Source organism: Sylvia atricapilla, chromosome 3 (genome assembly GCF_009819655.1).
Source record: "Sylvia atricapilla isolate bSylAtr1 chromosome 3, bSylAtr1.pri, whole genome shotgun sequence".
Classification (NCBI taxonomy): domain Eukaryota; kingdom Metazoa; phylum Chordata; class Aves; order Passeriformes; family Sylviidae; genus Sylvia; species Sylvia atricapilla.
The window spans coordinates 398,149-417,702 of NC_089142.1; the positions used below are offsets into that span (position 1 = coordinate 398,149).

At 67.7% G+C, this 19,554-nt stretch overlaps 1 protein-coding gene across 3 annotated transcripts; it reads right to left on the reverse strand.

The window, feature by feature from the left end:
- On the reverse strand, positions 1–13,173 carry LOC136358635 (dihydropyrimidinase-related protein 5). 3 transcript variants are annotated; one of them, XM_066314541.1, is made up of 13 exons: positions 13,130–13,173; positions 8,583–8,847; positions 7,459–7,617; positions 6,680–6,859; positions 6,532–6,600; positions 6,322–6,366; positions 6,109–6,184; positions 5,000–5,156; positions 3,534–3,675; positions 3,155–3,297; positions 2,859–3,066; positions 1,727–1,895; positions 1–429 (listed from the first exon to the last, which is right to left on the reverse strand). In XM_066314541.1, exons 2-13 carry the CDS (start codon positions 8,841–8,843, stop codon positions 344–346), a joined length of 1,695 nt encoding a protein of 564 aa, XP_066170638.1. In that variant the 5' UTR covers positions 8,844–8,847; positions 13,130–13,173; the 3' UTR covers positions 1–343. The 3 variants fall into 3 exon arrangements, with proteins under 3 accessions (XP_066170638.1, XP_066170639.1, XP_066170641.1); XM_066314542.1 differs by lacking the exon at positions 13,130–13,173 and adding an exon at positions 12,952–13,023; XM_066314544.1 differs by lacking the exons at positions 1,727–1,895; positions 13,130–13,173 and having other exon boundaries at positions 8,583–8,879.
- Between the last annotated feature and the right edge of the window lie 6,381 nt (positions 13,174–19,554).

Consider the following 19,554-nt stretch of genomic DNA (forward strand, 5'->3'; position numbering starts at 1 on the left):
AGGAATGGGGGGGAGGGGGGTCCCTGCGTCTCCCCTACGCTAGTGACACAAACCACTTCAGAGTATTTCCACGTGATGCACAAACAAGTCAAAAATTCACTGATCCAAATCCAACGTGCAAACAGAAAAGGGCCGGGGGGGGCACCCACTGCCCCCGGCCCTCCGCGGCCCCCGGCCCCCGCGCACGGCCCCACCGCCGGCACGGCCCCGCCGGCAGCACGGGCACCGGGCACGGGCACGGGCACCGGGCGGGGCCCCCGCGGCCAGGGGAGCCCGCCGGAGCCGGGGTCCGGGGGCGCTGGGGGCGGCGCCTGCTCCTCACTTGGGGGACAGGTCCCCGGCTCTACCAGATGCCGCTCGACCGGCCCCCGGGGGGAGCGAGAATCCGGGCCGAGGCTCGTTTTGGAACGTGGTCATCGATCTGAGAACCTGCCGGACACACGGACGGCGGGCAGGCGTCAGGGGGGGCACAGCCCCGTCACCCCCTGGCACCCCGGCACTGCTGGCACCGCTGGACGGGGGCCTCTGTCACCCCCCAGCACTGCGGGGGCTGTGGGAGCTCCGTGTCCCCCCTCCCACCGCGGCTGTGCTGCACGTGGGGAGCACTGACCAGTGCTGACCACTGACCACTGACCAGCCCTGACCAGTGCTGACCAGTGCTGACCACTGACCAGCACTGACCAGCGCTGACCACTCACCAGCACTGACCAGCCCTGACCAGTGCTGACCACTGACCAGCGCTGACCACTGACCACTGACCAGCTCTGACCAGCTCTGACCAGTGCTGACCACTGACCAGCCCTGACCAGTGCTGACCACTGACCAGCTCTGACCAGCCCTGATCACTGAGCACTGACCAGGACTGACCAGCTCTGACCATTGACCAGCACTGACCAGTGCTGACCACTGAGCACTGACCAGCACTGACCAGCCCTGATCACTGAGCACTGACCAGCACTGACCACTGACCAGCCCTGACCAGTGTTGACCACTGACCAGCACTGACCAGCCCTGATCACTGACCACTGACCAGCACTGACCCCTGACCAGCGCCGACCACTGACCAGCACTGACCAGCGCCCCTTGCAGCCGCGGCATTGTGCCGGCAGTGACACAGTTGGGGACCCCCGTGCCCCACGCCCGCCTCCCGGGGACAGAAGAGAGCGGCGCCGGTGGCAGCAGAGCACCGAGCAGGTTCTGCCCGGCACGGAGCATCACCGAGAGCCGCGGCCCGGAGAGCGGAGGGGCTGCCCCGGTGCAGCACTCCATCCTTCCGCACACAGCCCCCCAGCGCCCCCCTCACCGGCGCAGCCCGCCCCAGAGCCCAGCCAGCGCAGCCACACGACGGACGGTGCCCGGAGGACGGGCCGAGGGCTGGGGGCTGCACATCCGAGCCCTGGGGCAGCTCCCCGCTCTGCCACGGCCCCCTGCCCCGGGGGGAGGAGGGGGGCTGCGCCTCGGGGGGCGGGATTGGGGATGACCGGGGCGCCTCGGGACGGCACCGGGAGCGCCCTGCGGGGGTGATGGGGACAGCCTGGACACGGGGGCGACAGGACAGCCCTAGCGGAGGGATGCCAGGATACCCTGCGGTGGCACCTTGGGAGGTGGCGGCGGTAACGGGGACACCCCGGCGGGGGCCGAGTGCCCGGCTGGCGCCAGCGGCCACCAGAAGCGGGGCTGCCGGCGAGCCCCGGGGGCCGGAGCGCCACTGCGGCCCCGCTCTTACCGGACAGGCTGAAGCTGGACTCGTGGAGGTCCCTCATGCCCCCGTGTCGTGTGGCCGGCCGGGTGGGCGTATCGGCCAGGGGCGTCCCCGTCTCTTTTTTCCCGGCATGCACAACCACGGCCACGTCCCCCAGGTACGGGGTGCGATCCACACCCCGCAGCTTCAAACTCTGCCGGGAGCGAGAGAGAGAGCGGAGAGAGCATCAGCAGCCGCGGGGCGGGGTGCGGGATGCCGGGGCGCTCCAGCGGGGTGCGGATCGGCCGGGCGGGGACAGGGGAGGGACAGGGAAGGGACAGGGCCATGCTGGGGCTGGGGAGGGGGCTGCCACTGGGGAGGGGCTGCGGCTGACCAGGGGGCGCTCGGAGAGATGCTGGGCGGGCTCTGGGGGCTCCCGCTGGGAAGCAAAGCCAGGGCAGGAGCAAGGGCTGGGGCAGGGGGGGGCCCTGGCAGAGCAGCCCCTCGCCCCGTCCCGCAGGTGAAGCCGAGCCGAGCCAAGCAAAGCCGAGCAAAGCCGAGCAAAGCCGAGCAAAGCCAAACCCATGCGATGCCCTGTGCCCACCCCCAGCCACACAGAGCTCCCGACAAGCGCCCCAGTGCTGCCGTCCTGTGACAGTGCCAGAGCCCCTGGTAGCCCCCTCCCCTTGCAGCATCAGCGCCACGCTGTCCCCCAGCCTGTCCCCTGCAGCCACACACAGGGGGTCCCCAGTGACAGGGACCGCCAGAGCTCCCGGTGTCACCGCTGGGCAGCCCCGGCCACACGTGTCCCTGTCGCGGAGCACCGGGGGCCGCTGTGAGCTGTGGGGCTGCCCTGGGAGAGGCAGCAAAGGGCAGAGCCCGCAGGGGGGACATGGGGGACATGAGGAGCACACTCCTGGAAATAGCCATGGGCAACACACGTGTAGAGACAACTGTCCTCTTGCACTGCCGGCGTGCTGGAGAGGACCCAGAGGAGGGTCCTGTGTCACACACTGACCCTCAGGGGTCCCCTGCTCCGTGCTCCTGTCACATCCTGCAGCGTGGCGTGGCACTGGCCTGGCACAGCCACCTCCCCTGGCACAGCCACCGCCCCTTTGTCCCCTGCACGGCGCCGCCCTGTCCCACACGGTGGCACCGCCCCGGCACGGCCCCGTACCTTCTCCCGCTGCACCAGCTTCTTGTAGGCGATGTCGGGGAAGGAGCGCAGCGGGCAGAACTTGCCCGTGCCCTCGGCGCACATGAAGACGCCGTTCTCGTAGACCACGCGCCCGCGGCTGATGGTGACCAGCGGCACCCCGTGGCACCGCATGTTCTCGTACAGGTTGATGTCCCCGCCCTGCACCTGGGTGCTGGCCGAGATGGTCCTGGGCACAGGGCCACGGGGCGGTCAGCGGCTGCTGGGGGGCACAGGGAGCCTGTCCCCAGCCCCCCCTATCACGGGCTGTCACCTACTTGGTGGCCTCGGGGTCCCAGACCACGACGTCAGCGTCGGCGCCGGGGATGATCCGGCCCTTGCGGGGGTACAGGTTGTGGAGCTTGGCGGCGTTGGAGCTGGTCACGGCCACAAAGCGGTTCTCGTCCATCTTACCGCCCACCTGCCGCCGGAGCGGGGGTAAGATGTGCTGGGCTCTGTCCCTGCCTGCCCCCCCCCCCGAGCCCCCCAAAATCCCAGGCGTGCTGCGGGGTCAGGATCCCAGCCAGGACCCAGGGGTGCTGTGGGGAGCTCCTTGCCCACCACCCTCATGCCAGGGCTGAACACCCCATGGGATGTCCCACCCCAAGGAGGCTCCTGTGAGCCCCCAGCCCCGTGCCGAGGCCAGCAGTGCCATACCACGCCGCGCTCCCAGATGATGTTCATGCGGTCCTGCACCCCGCTGACACCGTGCGGGATCTTGGTGAAGTCCTCCTTGCCCATGGCCTTCTGCTTGGTGCTGAAGGGCCGGTGGTCCGAGGCCACGATGTTCAATGTGTCACTGTGGGGGACACACAGGATGGCACTGCCAGGGCTGCTTGGGGTGCCCAGGGAGCCCAGAACTTTGGGAATGGGGCACCCACACCACGGGGTGCCCGGAGAGCTCAGTGCCCAGGGGATGGGGCACCCACACCATGGGATGGCTGGAGTTCTTGGCACCAGGGAGCAAAATGTGCAGGGACTGAGGCACCCAGGAAATGGGGCACCTGGGGAGCTCAGTGCCCAGGGAATGGGGCACCCACACCATGGGGTGCCTGGAGAACAGAGTGCCCAGGGAATGGGGCACCCACACCATGGGGTGCCTGGAGAACAGAGTGCCCAGGGAATGGAGCACCCACACCATGGGGTGCCTGGAGAACAGAGTGCCCAGGGAATGGGGCACCCACACCATGAGGTGCCTGGAGAACAGAGTGCCCAGGGAAAGGAGCACCCATGCAGGGAGTGGGTGAGTGGAGCACCCTCAGCCCAGGTGCTCAGTGAGTACTTGGGAAGTGCAGCACCCACAGAGTGTATCCCCGGGGGCACAGTGTCCAGGCAGTGAGGCACAGACAGCCCAGTGCCCACCACACGGGGTGCCCAAAGGAGGAGGTGCCTCGAGGCCACAGCACCAGGGGAGCAGAGTGCTTGGGGCAGTGACACAGCATGGGGACAGCAGGATGGGACAGCAGGATGGGACAGCAGGATGGGACAGCAGGATGCCCAGATGGCACCAGTGAGGGCAGCTGGCAGGGAGAGGTGCCCGGGGCAGGCAGAGGTGCCCGGGGCAGGGAGAGGTGCTCTGGGCAGGGAGAGGTGCCCGGGGCAGGGAGAGGTGCCCGGGGCAGGGAGAGGTGCTCTGGGCAGGGAGAGGTGCTCTGGGCAGGGAGAGGTGCTCTGGGCAGGGAGAGGTGCCCGGGGCAGGCAGAGGTGCTCTGGGCAGGGAAAGGTGCCCGGGGCAGGGAGAGGTGCTCTGGGCAGGGAGAGGTGCTCTGGGCAGGGAGAGGTGCTCTGGGCAGGGAAAGGTGCCCGGGGCAGGGAGAGGTGCTCTGGGCAGGGAAAGGTGCCCGGGGCAGGGAGAGGTGCTCTGGGCAGGGAGAGGTGCCCGGGGCAGGGAGAGGTGCTCTGAGCAGGCAGAGGTGCCTGGGGCAGGGAGAGGTGCCCGGGGCAGGGAGAGGTGCCCGGGGCAGGGAGAGGTGCCCGGGGCAGGGAGAGGTGCCCGGGGCAGGCAGAGGTACCCGGGGCAGGCAGAGGTGCCTGGGGCAGGGAGAGGTGCCCGGGGCAGGGAGAGGTGCCCGGGGCAGGGAGAGGTGCCCGGGGCAGGGAGAGGTGCCCGGGGCAGGCCTCACTTGGCGAGCAGGCTCATGAGGTAGGCAGAGGTGTTGGTGTCGAGGCGCAGCGGCGGCACGGTGACGTAGGCGGCGGCGTGGAACCAGTCCTGGTGGTAGTAGTGCAGCCCGGTGAGCGTGGCGTGCGCCGTGGTCGTCTCTGCGTACACCACCTTCCCTGCCAGGGGGAGGCACACAGGTGTGCAACAGGTGGGTGTGCGAGGGGCACACGTGTGTGCCCTGTGTCAGCATGCCCGTGTTCCCATCGGGGTGTCAGCCCTCTGTCCGGTGTGTGCTCACGTGTGTGCTGTGTGTGAGCCGCGTGTGTGACCCACGTGTGTGACCTGTGTGTTCTCATGTGCGTGCTGTGTGTGACACGTGTGTGACCTGTGTGTGATCTGTGTGTGTGTCCCATGTGTGCTGTGTGTGACCTGTGTGTGTCCTGTGTGTGTGTCCCATGTGCTGTGTGTGACCTGTGTGTCCTCTATGTGTTCTCTGTGTGTTCTCATATGTGTGCTGTTTATGACCTGTGTGTCCTGTGTGTCTCGTGTACGACCTGTGTGTGTCCTGTGTGTGTCTCATGTGTGCTGTGTGTGACCTGTGTGTCCTCTGTGTGCCATGTGTGTGTGACCTGTGTGTGTCCCGTGTGTGACCCGTGTCTGTGACCTGTGTGTACATCCCATGTGTGTGTCTCATGTGTGCTGTGTGTCCTGTGTGTATGACCTGTGTGTGCCCTGTGTGTGCTCATGTGTGTGCTGTGTGTGCCATGTGTCACCCATATGTGACCTGTGTGTGCCCTGTGTGTGCTCATGTGTGTGCTGTGTGTGCCATGTGTCACCCATATGTGACCTGTGTGTGTGCTGTGTGTGCTCACTTGTGTGTGAGCAGAGCTGGGGCCCAGGTGTGCTCACCTGTGCTAGGGCACAGCCTCACAAGCACACACGAGTTCCTGTGCCGCTGTGTCTGTTCCTGCCCGTGTGTCTCTGCATGTCCACAGCTCCACAATCCGTGTCCACATCCCTCCAAGCCCAACACCTCCCCTGTGCCCACACGTGTCCTGTGCCAGTGGGTCTGTCTGTATGCACACAGGTGCCCCTCGCCCACGGTGTGTCCCCACCCGTGTCCCCTACCTTGCATCTTGGCGGCGGCGATGACATCCCCTGCGGACATGCTGGAGACGTTCACCAGGTACACAGGGCAGTGGGTCTGCGGACAGGGGGTCAGTGGTGCTGTCCCCATGGCAGCCCAGCTCCCTGGGGGGTTCCTGCACCCCTTCTGAGGCACAGGGACCCCCGTGGGACGGGACACCCAGCCCCAGCCAGGGGATGCTCAGGGCCACTCACCCGGTTGGCGATGGTGATGACACGGTGTGTGGCCTCGGCTTCCAGCTGCGGAGAGAGCCGGTGGTGACACACGTGACACACAGCGGTGGCACCAACGGCCGCGGAGGTGACACAAGGATGGGTGCTGGCAGCTGTATGGATGTCCTGGGCCATCCCAGCCACACCCCGTGCCACTGCTGCTGCGACATGGTGACACCTGCCATCACCTACCTCTTCAGGCCGGCTGATCTCGATGCCCTCCGGCCCCGTGATGCCCAGATCCAGAGCTTCCTTGGCTCCCTGGGGAATTGGGGGGGTCAGGGTGAAGGTTCTGCCGCCCCAGCTGGGTGCCCGTGGCAGCCCCACGCCGTGCCCTCACCTCGGCCACCAGCTCGCCGTTCTCGGCGTGCACGCGGGCGATGGCGCCGATGTCGCGGCAGGCGCGCAGGACCTGGTAGAGCTCGCTGTCCCGCAGCATGTACAGGTCCTTGTAGGTCATGAACATCTGGAAGGAGTTCACCCCCTTCTCCCGCACCAGCGTCTCCATCTCGGCCTTCACCTGCACCGGGACCAGGGCTCAGAGTGGGGCCTCACCCCACGAGGGGCCGCGGCCACCCCTCGGGGACAGGGGAGGTGGATTTGTGGGTGATGTGGGGTGTGACAGATGCTGGGGGGGAGCAGAGGGGATTTTCCTTCCCCCAGGGGGTGCCCACTCCATCCTTCTGCCCCTGCGCTGCTGGAAGGGGGCTCAGGGCTGGGGTGTCCCTGCAGCGCAGCCGGGAGCCAGGTCTGATCCCGCTCCAGCAGCTTTGAGGGGATTGCAGGGGCTGAGTGTGCCGTGGGATGGGGTCTGGTCACCAGTCCTGCCTGCCACCCCCACGGGGGTCCTGCTGCGGGTTGGGGTCCCCCGAGGCTGGGACCACCAGCCCCGGGCACCCTGCTCCCCTCCAGGTGCAGCAGCGGCACCTTCCCTGCCCCAGTGAGGGGCTGAGCTCCACAGGGACCCCGCGGCACCCCTGAGCCCCTGCCCCGCTGAGCCCGGCTCAGGGCAGCTCAAAAGGCATCCTGGGGGCTCAGCCCACCCCCCAAGCGGCTAATGGGATCAGCGGGGCGGGGAATTAGCCCCGGCAGCTGCTCCCGGAGCCGCGGCACACTCACCTTGGGCCCCCACCAGGTGATGCCCATGTGCAGGGCGTAGTCGCAGCACACCTTGGGGTCGGCCAGGCTGCGGCACTTCTCGTAGGCGTCCAGCAGCGACGTCTCCTTGTCGGGCAGGACGTGGCCGATGATCATGGTCGTGCCGCCCACCAGCGCTGCCTGCGGGGCACAGGGACCGCGGTGTGGGGGGCTCAGGGCTCATCCCCCCGCTGCTGGCACCGCTCCTGCCCCGCCGTGAGCCAGGTGAGCTCCCGGGTGGGGCGGCCTCCTTTGGGCATTGCCCACGCACATTTGGGGGTCCTGGGTGCAGGAGGGGACCCGCGCATCTCCCCGGCCCTACCGATGGCTGCCCACCTGCAGCAGCACATCTGGGTGTGTGACACACCTGGAGAGCCCCTTCCTGCCACCACCGGGGCACCCACTGCCCCCCCAGCCCCAGCCACTGGCTTTGGGGTGCTGAGGGAGCCCCCCTGGCACAGCGCCCCGCGGGGACCCCCCCGCCGCGGCAGCGTGGGCGGCAGTGCAGGCGCGGTGGCACTGCCGGTGTCCCCGGCTCACCCGGCCCCGCTAATCCCCAAAGCTCCTTTGCCCATCGGCCCTCTCGGGAGGTGCCGGCGTGGTGCCACGAGGCGGGTGACAGGTGACAGGGAGCAGGCCTGGCATGTGGCGCCCGTGGGCGCTGCCCCGGCCCCTTTCCTCCAGCTCACCGCCGAGCCCCTGCCCGGGGACACCGGGCGCTCTGGGGACAGGCACGGCCAGCGCTGGCCTGGCACAATGGCTGCTCTGTGTGGGCGCTGGGGACAACGGGACAACCGCAGGGACAATCCTGTGCTGGCCCCTTGACACTCGCAGGCAGCAACACTCAGTACACAGTGCCACGGGCACGGGGAGGGCAGAGGGTCCCCGAGCTGGCACAGGGTGCCACGGCCCCGCCGTGGGAGGAGGGTTGTCACAGCGAGGAGACGTGATGGATGGGGACACGGGGACAGGCGGTGCCACGGCACGATGCTCCCGCGGAGCTGATGCTGCTGGGATGCCCACGGGGGCTGAGAGGTGCCTGCAGCAATCCGTGCCCCCGGGGAGCCCCCAGAGCGGGGAGCAGAGCCCTGACGGGGCCAGGATACCTTGGTGCCGTGGTAGAAGTCATCGACGCAGGTGGCGTTCATGAAGGTCTGGTGGAAGTGGGTGCTGGTGTCGATGCCGCCCGGGATGACGAGCTTGCCGGTGGCATCGATGACCTTGGCACCGCCCGGGATCATCAGCTCGCGCCCCACTTGCTGGATGATGCCGTTCTCGATGTAGACGTCGGCCTCGAGGGTGCAGTCGTCGTTCACCACCTTCCCCCCCTTGATGAGGATCCTCATGGTGGCCGCGTTGGCCATCATGGTGCTGCGGGGCAGAGGCGGCCCCGGGGTGAGCACCGGGAGCCCCCCGGGGTGGGGGTCCCCGCGCTGCCCACCCCGCCGGAGGCGCCCCGGTGTGGGCAGGGCTCGGCCCCGCGGCTGCGCATCCTCCAGGGGCCGTGTCCATGGATTATCCCGGGAAATCCGTGGAGAGGAGGGGCCCTGGCCCAGAGCTGGGGGCTGCCTCCCTGCCAGGAACCCCGCTCCGGTGACTCCAGGCTGGGGTCACCCAGCAGCACCCGCAGCAGGGCTGCCAGAGCCCACCCCTGCCACCCTCCGCTGCCACGTGTGCCATGGGGACACTGCTGGGCGTCCCCGCAAAGTGACAGCACCCACGCCCGGGGCAGGCTGCCCACTTTGTCCCTGTGAGTGACCGGGACTGGCATGGACAGCACCAGGGCTGGCATCACTCCCTCTGCCCACAGCCCTGCCAGAGACCCCCGCAGTGCCTCAGCCCTGCCCGAGCCCCCGGCAGCGAGGGGCATCCCCAGACACGATCAATGAGTCACTTGGTGAAGGTCAAACGCCATCGACCCACCAGAGCAGGGACAGCACGTGCCGGCTGTGCCCACCCCGGGGCCACGAGGTGGGCTGGGACCCCAGCAGAACCCCCAAACCAGAGTCCTGACTGCAGACAGACCCCAGTGCAGGGACCACCAGGGAGCCCTGAGCACACGAAGCCCCAGGCACCCACAGGGGCAGTGTGGGACAGTCTGGGGGCGCTGACACGATGCTGGCACCAAGCAGGGCTGTGGGAACAGCTCCTGCTGCCCACCCCCAGCTGCCCACCAGCCTCGGGTGCCCAGAGCCTTGGACAGGCACACTGGGGCCAGAACTGAGCCACGGGCAAAGGCTGCTGCTGCCGGGGGCAGGGACCTTGTGGCAAGGAGTGGCCCCTGTGGGTGCTGAGACCACGACAGTGGGGACTGTCCTGAGCTGTGCCAGGCATTCCCAGAGCCCATCCCAGCACCTCCTGGGCAGCAAATGGCTCCTCAGGCACCCGAGCTGGCAGGAGCCGTGAGGCTGGGCCGAGCTTTGTGGCAGCTGGGCATTCCCAGGCCACTGCAGCTGCGAGGGTGGGGACAAGTGGCTGTTCCCAGGGACCAGCACTGCACTGGGGTGGGGGGGACAGAAGCCTTTCCTGCCCCTGGGCTGCACTGGGGCTGCACTGGCTGATCCCAGTGCCAGCTGGTGCCTTGTCCTGGTGCCCTCGCCTCGGCACGGAGCAGCTGCCGGGGTCCTGCAGGCGGCCCCCCTCGGGAATGTCACTGGCACGTGCAGCTGTGACACTGCTGAGGAAGGCCCAGGGGACCGAGGCGGGGTGGCAGTGACCTCGTGCAGCACGCCAGGCCGCTGTGGCACTCCAGGCACTGGCACCCAGGGGTGTGGTGCCCACAGCCCACACCTGCCCCTCACTGCCCCACATGAGGGATGTCTGGGCCCAGAGCTACACTGTCAGCGATGAGGGGGACGACAGGAACAAGGGGTCAGCCCCTGCCAAGGACTCTCTGAGTCCCTGCACTGGTCAGGGCCCACCCTGACTGGCCCCAGGGACAAGACACAGGGCAGAGATGTTCCTCGGAGGGGTGAGCCCAGAGGGGACGAGCTGGTGCCCACAGTGCCACCACAGTGCACACTGGCCCTGTGGCACCCCAGAGCAGGGCTGGGCCAGGCAGGAGGTGCAGGAGGGGCTGCAGGGGGAGGTGGCACAGAGCAGAGCGGGCTCGGGGAGGCAGCACGTCTCTCCCGAGATGAAAGCGGGCTGTGCTGACGGATCTGGAGCACGGAGCACGCGACTGCCAGCGGTGCTGCAGCACCCGGCACCGTGAGAGCCCCGGCACGGGGACTGGGGCACAGGGGGCTGCTGTGGGTGGACAGGACGGGTGTGAGCATGGCAGAGGGCACAGGGCATTGCTGGGGGCACGAGCGTGGGCTGGCCACCGTGCACAGAGAAGAGCTGGCAGCTCCTGTGCTGCCTGTGGCCCCGGCCACCGTGGAGCCACCCACGCTGCTGCCACCACGCTGCCCTCGTGCCGCTCTTCCAGGCACCTTTCCCACCCCGTCCCCACGGAGCTGCCACCCCCTGCACTGCCCGTGGCACAGCCCTGATGTCCCCATGCCACCAGGCCCGTGCCCAGCACTGGATGCCACGGTCTGGCACACCAGCGGCCCCATTTCACCCCCTCGTCCCCAGATCACACCATGCTCCCATTGTACCCCCAGCTCACTCCCGGTGGTCACACCAGTGCCCCCCTCGGCTCAGACCGAGCATCCCCAGGGGCTCTGTCCCTCTGTCCCCCAGCCCGGGCCACAGTGGCAGCAGCCCTGGTGGCACCGGGGCCCTTGCCCGCCTTCCAGCCAGCCGCTGCAGCGTGGTGGCACAGCCAGCATCGGCCGGCGGTGGCCAGAGGCTCCTGCCAGACAACAGGCTCCCGAGCGGGGCAGAAACGCCGCGTCAGCGCCGGGGGGGCCGCGGGCAGACACCCCGGGGACCCCCGCCCAGCCCGCGCCGCAGCCCCCCGGCTCGGCCGCCTCGGCGCCGCTCCCCGCAGACAAAGCGGAGAGACCATTCGGGGGGCCCGCGGCCCCCCCAGCGCCCCCAGCTGCCGCGGCGGCGGGGACAGCTGTGACCCCGCAGGACAAAGGGACCCGGGGGCCGCCGGGGGGCACCTGTTGGGCCGGGGGCGGCCGCGGGGCCCGGCCTTTGTGCCGGGGCTGCCGCATTGTGCTGCGCGGCGGGGCCGGGGGCCCCTCGGCGCCCCCCGCTTTTGTCTGCGCCGCCGAGACCCCGGCGCCCACCCTGACCGCCCCCAGCCTGCGCCACCCCGCCGCCGGGGACTCCCCTTTGTCCGGCTGGGCTCCGTGACCGCCGCTCCGGCGACACCGACCCGCGACCACCGCTCGTCGCTGGCCAGAGGCGGCGGCTGGGTGGGCATCGCTCTCGGCCCCAGAGCTGCCCCGGCGGGGGGGTGACACCGCCACGGTCCCCAGCCCTGCCGCTGTCCTGGCTCCGTTACGGGCATGGCCCGGCCGGTGTCGGGGTCCCGCTGCCGGGGTCCCACCGATCGCCCCCCGGCCACACGGAGATCCGGTGCCACCGAGCCACCGCCCCGGCAAGGACCAGGAGACCCGCGGGGCCGCGATCGGCGGGCGAAGGATGCTCCGTCAGAGCTGCTGCCGCCAAGCCCGGGATGCTGCGGGCGCTCCTTGTCCCCGCGGGCACCTTGGCCCGGCCCGGCCCAGCCCGGGCACGGAGACGGGCACGGAAACGGGCACCGCGCGGCCACGCCCGAGAGGGCGCGGGGCGCTGCGGAGGGTCCCGGCGCAGGCTGCGGGGACGCGGAGGGTCCCATTGCAAGCCCCAGGTCCCCGTCACCTCCCGGCGCTGACCCCCAGGTCATTGCGGCGGGAGGCCGGAGCCGCGGTCACCGCAACTGGGGTGCTGCCGCACGGGTGGGCCCGGCCGGGGGTCCCCACCGGAGAGGCGGGCCGAGCCCCGCTGCGGGCGCTGGGCTGCGCCGGGCCCGGGCGAGGCGCGGGGGCGGTGCCGCGGGTCCCCGGAGCGCCGTGCGGGGAGCGCGGGGGGTCTCCGTGCGGGCTCCGGAGGCGCGGGGGGGTCCCGGTCTCGCCGGCCCGGGGCGGCTCCGCAGACAAAGCCCGGGGCCGCCCAGCACAAAGGATGCTCCGAGCCGGGGCGGGGCCGCCCGGGAGACCCGGCGGAACAATGAGCCGGGCCCGGCGGGACCCCCGCCGCCCCTCGCCCCCCGCGCCCCCGCCGCCCCGGGGTCCCCGCTCCGCCGTGCCCCGTGCACCTGATGCTCCGCTTCCCATCGCGACAGGGCGCCGGCGAGGGAGCCGGGCCGTTCGAGGAGGATCAGCCGTCCCGGCATTACACCGCACCGAGGCGACACCCTCGCCTCTGTCGCGACACCATCGCCCTGTCGCGACAGGTGTGTCGCCATAGGTGGGCGGCGGCCACATCCAGCTTTTCTGCCCGGCGATACCCCGCGAAGCGCCCCGGGCGGGGATGGCGGGGCATTCCCCTCCATCCTCGCCTCTCCATTCAATCGCGCCCGTCGAACACACGCACCTGTCGCGATTGTCCAACCCGTCGCGATAACGGGCCAGGTCCGCCGATGCGAGAAAGGAGAGCCAAGCTCGGTCCGGTCCAGCCCAGCCCGGTTCAGCCCAGCCCGTCCCAGCCCGGCCCAGCCCGGCCCAGCCCAGCCCAGCCCAGCCCCCTCGGCCCCGCCCGGCGCCGCCGGTACCTCCCGCTCCGGTGCCGCTCCCGGTGCCGCTCCGGCCGCGATCGCCTCTCACCCGAACCTGCGCCGCGGGAGCGGGGCCTCGCCGCGTCTGGACCAATGGCGAGCCGTCCTGGCGGCCGGGGGCGGGGCCGAGCCCCCAGCAGGGTGGGCTGCGCGTGACGTGACTGACAGGCGGAGGGGGCGGGGCCAGGGCACGGGGCCCCGCCCCCCGCCACCTGCCCGCGCTGTTGCCGTGGTGACGGAGCGCGCGCGGAGACCCCGGTGACCCCTGGAACCCCCGGGACATCCTGGGGACACCCTCAGGACACCTGGGGACACCCTGGGGACACCCTGGGGACATCCTGGGGACACCCTGGGGACACCCCCGGGACACCCTCGGGACACCCCCGGGCCCCCCGGCCCCTGTCCCCCGCTGTCCCCTCCCCGCCCGCAGCCCCCAGCTCCCTCCCCCGTGGCGCCCGGCGGTCCCCATGGGTCCCCCGACACCCCCAGCGCATCCCACCGCCCCCCGGGGCCACCCGCGACATCCCCGTGAGCCCCTCCCAGCACAGCCCGGTGACAAGGAGCGCCCAGGACAGCCCGGTACACGCAGGAATGCCCAGTGAAGTCCAGCAGCACCCGGCACAGCCCAGTACCTCCATCAGCTGCCAGCCCAGCACCCCCTGGACTGCCCTGGCGGCCCCGAGGAGCTCCTGGCACAGCCCATCCCAGTGGCCTCCGCCTCCTGACGTGTGGCGACAGGACATGGTGGTGCTGTCCCCATTCCCTGCCCGGGGAGCAGCCTGGCGGGCTGGTGGCACTGGACACCTGGAGTGACGGATGTGGCCTTGGCCTGTGCTGCTGGAGCTGGTGCTGCAGTGGGGACACGGGGCTGGGGGGACCTTCTGCTTCTCCCCATCCTAATGTCCACTTCCCATCCCGTGACCCCATCCCGTTATCCCATCCCATCTCTGTTGTGCCACCCTGTCCTCAGGCACTGCCCGACCCTGCCAGGTCCTGAGCCCTTTGGGGCTTTGCTGTGTTGGAGGCACTGGGGGCACACGTTCATTCTGTCTCTGCCAGGACCCCCAGGTCCTTCCCCCAGAGCTGTCCCAGCCCATGTCACTGCCAGGGGCCCTTCCTGCCCCAGGGCAGCGTGTGGCATTTGTCCCTGTTGGTCCCTTCTCCAGCTGGGCTCTGTCCTTGGGCACGAGGACAGGTCTGCACACCTTTGGTCATGACAGCCACAGATCTGTGTGGGAAGAGCCCACCCAGTGTCCCCTCTGCCATGGCAGGGCCACCTCCCACTGTCCCAGGGACACCTCCCACTGTCCCAGGTGCTCCAACCCCAGTGTCCAGCCTGGCCTTGGGCACTGCCAGGGATCCAGGGGCAGCCCCAGCTGCTCTGGGCACCCTGTGCCAGCCCTGCCCACCCTGCCAGGGAACAATTCCTGCCCCAGAGCCCATCCAGCCCTGCCCTGGGCACTGGGAAGCCATTCCCTGGCTCCTGTCCCTGCAGCCCTTGTCCCCAGTCCCTCTGCAGCTCTCCTGGAGCCCCTTTAGGCCCTGGAAGATGCTCTGAGCTCTCCCTGGAGCCTTCTCCTGTCCAGGTGAGCACCCCCAGCTCTCCCAGCCTGGCTCCAGAGGGGCTCCAGCCCTGGAGCAGCTCCGTGGCTCCTCTGGACTCTCTGCAGCAGCTCCAGCTCCTTGTGCCCTGTTAAGGTCCAATTAATTGGAGATGCCTCTGCCTGAATTAAGTTGCAAATGAGACCCTTTGCCAAAGTCAACAATACCAATTTTACTTAATAATAAATGTGAGGTAGATAGAAAGAAATGGAAAAGTGGAGAGGAAGAGAGACAGAGACAGAGAGACAGAGTCCCACCTGTGGATCCAGCAGTGTCCCCTTGCTCCTTCTTCACCCCGGCCTCCTCTGGTGGGGTGGGCCCTGGTTCATGGCTCTGCACGGAAAGGGGCTGGGTGGGAAATCCACAAAGCCCTGTCCCAGCTTCCAAATCTTTTCACTTCTATACCTTTTAGCAAACAAAGGGATTAGCGTCATCGGCTACAAGTTACACGGTTCAATTATTAATTAGTAGTCTACCTTCCGTTGGTTAAACGTGTCCTTTGCCTCTAAAGCTGATTAGTCCCATGCTCAGTGTTACTCCTTTTGGACCAGTGGCTGTTTGGGGCTCTGGGCTGGGAGTCAGTGGTGACAATCTGCCCCTGCTGGGGTTACCCCTTCCCCTGCTGGAGCTGGTTCAGCTCCATGCCCCAGCTGGTTTTACCAGTTTCTTCCTTATCTTGGGGCTCCTGCTGAACGTCCTTGTGGCTGGTGAGTTCTTCAGTCTTGGTGTCCACTCCCAGTGGCACATCCTTCTTCCCAAGCTTTGTTTGCTCGCCCTGGGTTTAAGATCATTGAATTTATCTTCCTCACACCTGGGCAGCAGTTCCAGTTTATCCAGTCCCACTTCCAGGTACCCACAAGGAATATTTGGGAGGCTTGGGTGGCCGCTGGTGGTCACAGCTGCCTCCTGTCCCTAACCTGGGGTGGTGTCTGACTGCCTCGTGTATGAGCATTTGCTTCTCTCCACAGTCACAGCGGGGAAATTTTGTCTGGACAGGTTAAACCAGGATATGCCGACCAGATCTTGTCTTTTCCAGGCCTGGAATTAGCACCTTCCTGTCATTAATTCCTCCCTTCTGTGGCCCTGACAGTGTTGGGGACAGACACTTGTGGTCTTTGGGTCAGAACAGGCCCCAGGGCTGTGGCAGCTCTGCAGCTGGGGTCTCAGCAGAGCAGGTCACAGGGGCACAGTGTCCCCATTCCTGTGTCCCCGCTGGGGTGGGGGATCTCCCAGGACTGGGGGGCCCGAGCTGGGCTGTGTCCAGCCTCTCACCCACCGCGGTCCTCTCCCAGGGCTGCTCTGGGATCCATTCATGTCCCAGCCTGGATTGGTCCTGGGGGTTGTCCCAGCCCAGGTGCAGCACCAGCACTCGGCCTTTTTGTCCTTTGTGAGCTTTCCATGGCCCTCAGCAGCTTGGACCACCAGCCCCAGCAGGGCACATGTCCCCAAGCTGTCACACCTGTCACAGCCACTGCTTGCCCACCCCATGTCCACCCACCAACCCAAGAATCTCAGCTGGCACTGCCCAACCGGAGGGGAAACTGAGGCAGGAGCTGCACCGGGCAGTTTGCTCTCGAGGCAGAAATGGGGAGCTCCCACTCTGTTGGGGGCTCTGCAGCCCCCCAGCACCCAAGGGAGCTGGGCTCTACCCACAGCCCCCACACCCGGGACCCCTGGCACCCCACTGCTCATTGGGAACCCAAACACCTCAGGGCTGGGACCCCAGTGTCACCGGGACCCCACCAGCCCCAGGGAGCCCAATGCTCTCCAGGACTCCACAAGCACCTGAACTCCACCACCTTCCAGAAACCCACCACCACTGGTGCTGGGATCACCCCTCGCCCTGGGACCCCACCACACATCTGGATTTCAGCACCTGCCTTGGGACCCCACTGTCCCCCCAGATCCCAAAGCCACCAGGACCCAACCATCACCAGGGCCCCACCATCACCAAGACCCCACCAGCACCTGGCTCTCCCCACCCACCAGGACCCCATCACCAGGACAGACCACACAACCACACAGCGGAGTGTTTTTTTTTTTCCTCTCTTTTTTTTTTTTCCTCTTTTTTTCTCTTTTTTTTTTTTGCACAAAACAGGACATTTATTCAAGTGTTCTCCAGCACAAGTACATTAGAAAGGAGCTCGTCTGTATTATACTCTTCTGGGCACCGAAGAAAAAAAGAAAAAGGAGGATGGGATGGAAGCGGGACGGACAGACTTTCTACATCTGCTGCACGCATTGACCTTTATTAGTTCAGAACAGCTATGTCACGAGCAATACTCACACAGATACAACAGCGCCGGGCGCCCGCGGCACCTCCGGCCGTGAAATGCACAGTTCAGCGGCAATAAATAGAGAAGCGACCCTAAAAAAAACAAACCAACAAAAAAAAAAAAAACCAGGGGCAACGAACCGAGAGAGAGAGAGAGAGAGAGAGAGAGAGAGAAGTAGAAAATAAACCTGGGGGTGGGTTTTGGGCTGGGGGCGGGAAGAGGGGAGGGAGAGCAGCCGGGGGCGGCCGCGGCGGCGCCGGGAATGTGGAGCCAACTCAAAGGGAGGAAGGAGGGTACCAGCTCTACGCGCGTATTCCTCGGGATGATGAGTACATGATTCCCACAAATAGTTAAGCGTCAGCTACTTCAATGTCTAGGCTAAAACACATGAAATCTCTCATTTAGTTTTCAAGTACAAAGTTAAAATGCCTTTTTCTTTTTTGTTTTTTTTTTTGTTTTTTTTTTTAATAATAATATATAAGAGTAAAATAATAGTGCTCTTTGAAACTCCACTACGAGAAACAAAACAGTCATTGTCCAGACAGCAGACTTAATTTAACAATATATATTTTTAATAAAATGTTTTAGCACCGTGTTTGTCCCCACTCCCTCGGCGGATCTTAAGGAATTTAGGCCTTTCTGTGTTGTTTTGAGTTTTCATCTAGGGCTGTGCAACAGAATTTGTCTGGTTGTTTTTTAAAAAAAGACGTGAGTCGGGTACATTAAAACTGAACTCTTCTTTGCCCCAGGCATCCCCACGGTCCCCACCGCTGCCGGCACCTGTTCCCAGCAGGAACCTGCTTCCCGCCGGCCCGGCGCCACAGCACCTGCCGGGACCCAGCCCCCAAAGGTGCAGCGGGGCCAGGGGGGTCCCAGGAAGAGCTGCGGGGCCGGGCCGAGCCGGGGCGGCCCCGGGGGTCCGCCGGGACCCCCACACCCAGCGCGTGGCCGTGCAGAACCCGCCGACGGTGCCACAGGACGGGGCAGCACCGGCACCCGGAGCTGCAGGGCCACGCAGGGTCAGCACCCAGAGCTGCAGGACCGTGCAGGGTCAGCACCAGTGCCGCAGGGTTGTGCAGGACCAGCACCCAGAGCTGCAGGACCGTGCACCCAGTGCCACAGAGCCACGCAGGACCTGTCAACAACGTTGCAGGGCCGTGCAGGACCAGCACCCAGCACCTCAAGGCCATGCAGGATCAGCACCCAGCGCCACAGGGCCACGCAGGGCCCACCAACGATGCTGTGGGGCCACGCAGGACCCGCATTTGCCACGGCGAATTTGCCACGCAGGGCCTGCAATCAGCACTGCAGGGCTTGCAAACAGCACTGCAGGGCCATGCAGCACTTGCACCAAGGTCTGTGGGGCCGTGCAGGATCCACAGCCAGCGCCGTGGATCCACGCAGGACCCACAGCCGGTGGCACGGAGCCATGCAGGGCCTGCAGCGGTGCTGCAGGGCCATGCAGGACCCCCAGTGCCCCACACAGGACGCCCGGGGCCACGCCAGCCCCACAGACGGGGTCGTGGGGCCACACGGGCCCCAGGCAGGACCAGTGCCCAGGGCAGCGGTCCTGTGCCATCCTGTGCCATCCTGTGCCGTCCAGCCCCGGGAGCGAGCAGGAGCCCAGAGCCCGGGGCCGGCGCCCTCCCGCCTCGTCACCTTCACTCCCCGGCAAAGCCAGGCCCCGCGGTGCCCCCACCGCGGCCGCCCGTGCCTGCCCAGCTGCCCGTGCCCCCCGCACCCAGAGGGGCCCCCAAGCCCCCAGTAGCACCAGGAGGGAAGGGGAGGTGGGGGCCCCGCCGCCGTCGGTCCCAGCACCTGGGAGCACACGGGCCGCGGCTCGCTGCCATTAGCCAGCACCCCGCAGCGAGCGCAGCCCCGGAACCCGCACCTTTCACAGTTAGAGAGGAGACAGCGATGGGCCCGGGCCCCCCGGGACCCTCCCCGCGCCCTAGCACCAGTCCCTGCCGCACTGGGCCCGGCCGCCCCGCGGGCACCGGGGCTGCACCGGGCCGGAGCCCGCGGCACCGCGGCCGCCGGACCAGTAGCACCATCCACCGCACCGCACCGCACTGCCAGCACCTGCCCGCGCTCCGTCACACCGCGGCTGCTCCCCACGGCCCCTGCGGCCGGGGCTGCCACCGTCACCGACACCACCGACACCGCCACCGCCGCCACGGTGTCCCCGCGGGCACCCGTCACCCCAGCGGGGCACGGGGCCGCCCCACGGAGGGCACCGAGGGGACACGCTCGCTCCAAAACCACGCGTGGGGCAGGGGAGCGATGGCCCGGCGGCCGCGGGTGACACCGCCGTGGTCCCGTCCCGGCTCGCCGGGGCATCGCCCTCCTGCCGCCAGCCCGGGTTCCCGCGATGTAGCACCAGGGACCCGCAGCCATCCCCGTGCCATGCCAGGAACGCCCCGGCCGCGCTCCGGCACCGCTCTGTCCCCCCTGCCCCGCCTGGCGTCCCCGCCGCCGCCCTCGGCCGGGGCCTGCCGCGCGCCGTGCCCCACGCCGCCCCGGAGGGACAGGGGCACGGCCGGG

Coding starts and splice junctions, on each gene's coding strand:
- LOC136358635 (XM_066314541.1), bottom strand. CDS start 8,843: ATGATGGCCAACGCGGCCACCATGAGGATCCTCATCAAGGGGGGGAAG. Junction 5,157..6,108: donor CGCCGCCGCCAAGATGCAAG/GTAGGGGACACG, acceptor TCCCCCTGGCAG/GGAAGGTGGTGTACGCAGAG. Junction 430..1,726: donor GTCCAGCTTCAGCCTGTCCG/GTAAGAGCGGGG, acceptor TGTGTCCGGCAG/GTTCTCAGATCGATGACCAC.